This window comes from Austrofundulus limnaeus, unplaced genomic scaffold (genome assembly GCF_001266775.1).
Source record: "Austrofundulus limnaeus strain Quisiro unplaced genomic scaffold, Austrofundulus_limnaeus-1.0 Scaffold3889, whole genome shotgun sequence".
Classification (NCBI taxonomy): Eukaryota; Metazoa; Chordata; class Actinopteri; order Cyprinodontiformes; family Rivulidae; genus Austrofundulus; species Austrofundulus limnaeus.
In genome coordinates this window covers 1-896 of record NW_013956291.1, presented here as the reverse complement: position 1 = coordinate 896, position 896 = coordinate 1, and the positions used below count along the sequence as shown (strand labels likewise).

Here is an 896-nt window from a genome sequence, read left to right as displayed (position 1 = left end):
CTCTCATTCTTACCATCATACTTGAAGACAAACTTCACAAACCCATGTATATTTTCTTGTGTAATCTGTGCTTTAACAGCCTTTACGGGACTGCAGCATTTCACCCTAAATTCCTTTTCGACCTGCTGGTCAACACTTATGTCATATCTTACGCTGGTTGTCTCCTGCAGGCTTTTTTCATTTATTCTTATGCAACAACTGATTTCTCTATTCTAGCTGTGATGGCCTACGACAGATATCTGGCTATATGCCGCCCTCTGGAGTACAACGCCATCATGATAAAACAAAGGATTGCCTTTTTGGTGTGTTTCTCCAGACTTGTACCTATGATTTGTATGTCTGTCGTGGTGATTATGTCCTCCACGCTGACATTGTGTGGGTCCCACGTGGACAAACTATACTGTGATAACTGGTCTGTCCTCCTGCTCTCCTGCCATTCAACAACATCCAACAACATTTTTGGTTATTTGGTCATCATTCTGTATTTCTCCCATGCTCTTTTCATCATGTCCTCCTACGTGCAGCTGCTGAAGTTCTCCCTGAAATATCGAGATCGCAGGAAGAAGTTCCTGCAGACGTGCACGCCCCATTTGTTCTGTCTGATTAACGTCACCACAGCTCTTCTTTTTGACGTCATGTACGCCCGATACGGGTCCAAATCCATGGCACAGAGCCTGAGAAACTTCATGGCCATCCAGTTTCTGATCATTCCTCCTCTTTTCAACCCCATCATATATGGTCTTAATTTAACTGAATTGCGTAGCAGCTTTTTAAGATTGACTAAAACCAACAAACAGCTCAACAGGTTAAGGTGATATATCCTGATGTGTGTTGCTTAATGGCCCTCTTTTTTTCTTCAGCTACATTTTTGTTGAGAAATTAAAAAAACACAATTT

At 42.0% G+C, this 896-nt stretch overlaps 1 protein-coding gene across 1 annotated transcript; it reads left to right on the top strand.

Annotated features, from left to right (window-relative positions):
* Positions 1–8: 8 nt before the first annotated feature.
* Positions 9–811, top strand: LOC106512016 (olfactory receptor 6N2-like; the record flags this gene model as incomplete). Its single annotated transcript, XM_014000720.1, has 1 exon — positions 9–811. A coding segment is annotated over one exon (803 nt), but the record flags the coding sequence as incomplete, so codon positions are not given.
* Positions 812–896: the final 85 nt, after the last annotated feature.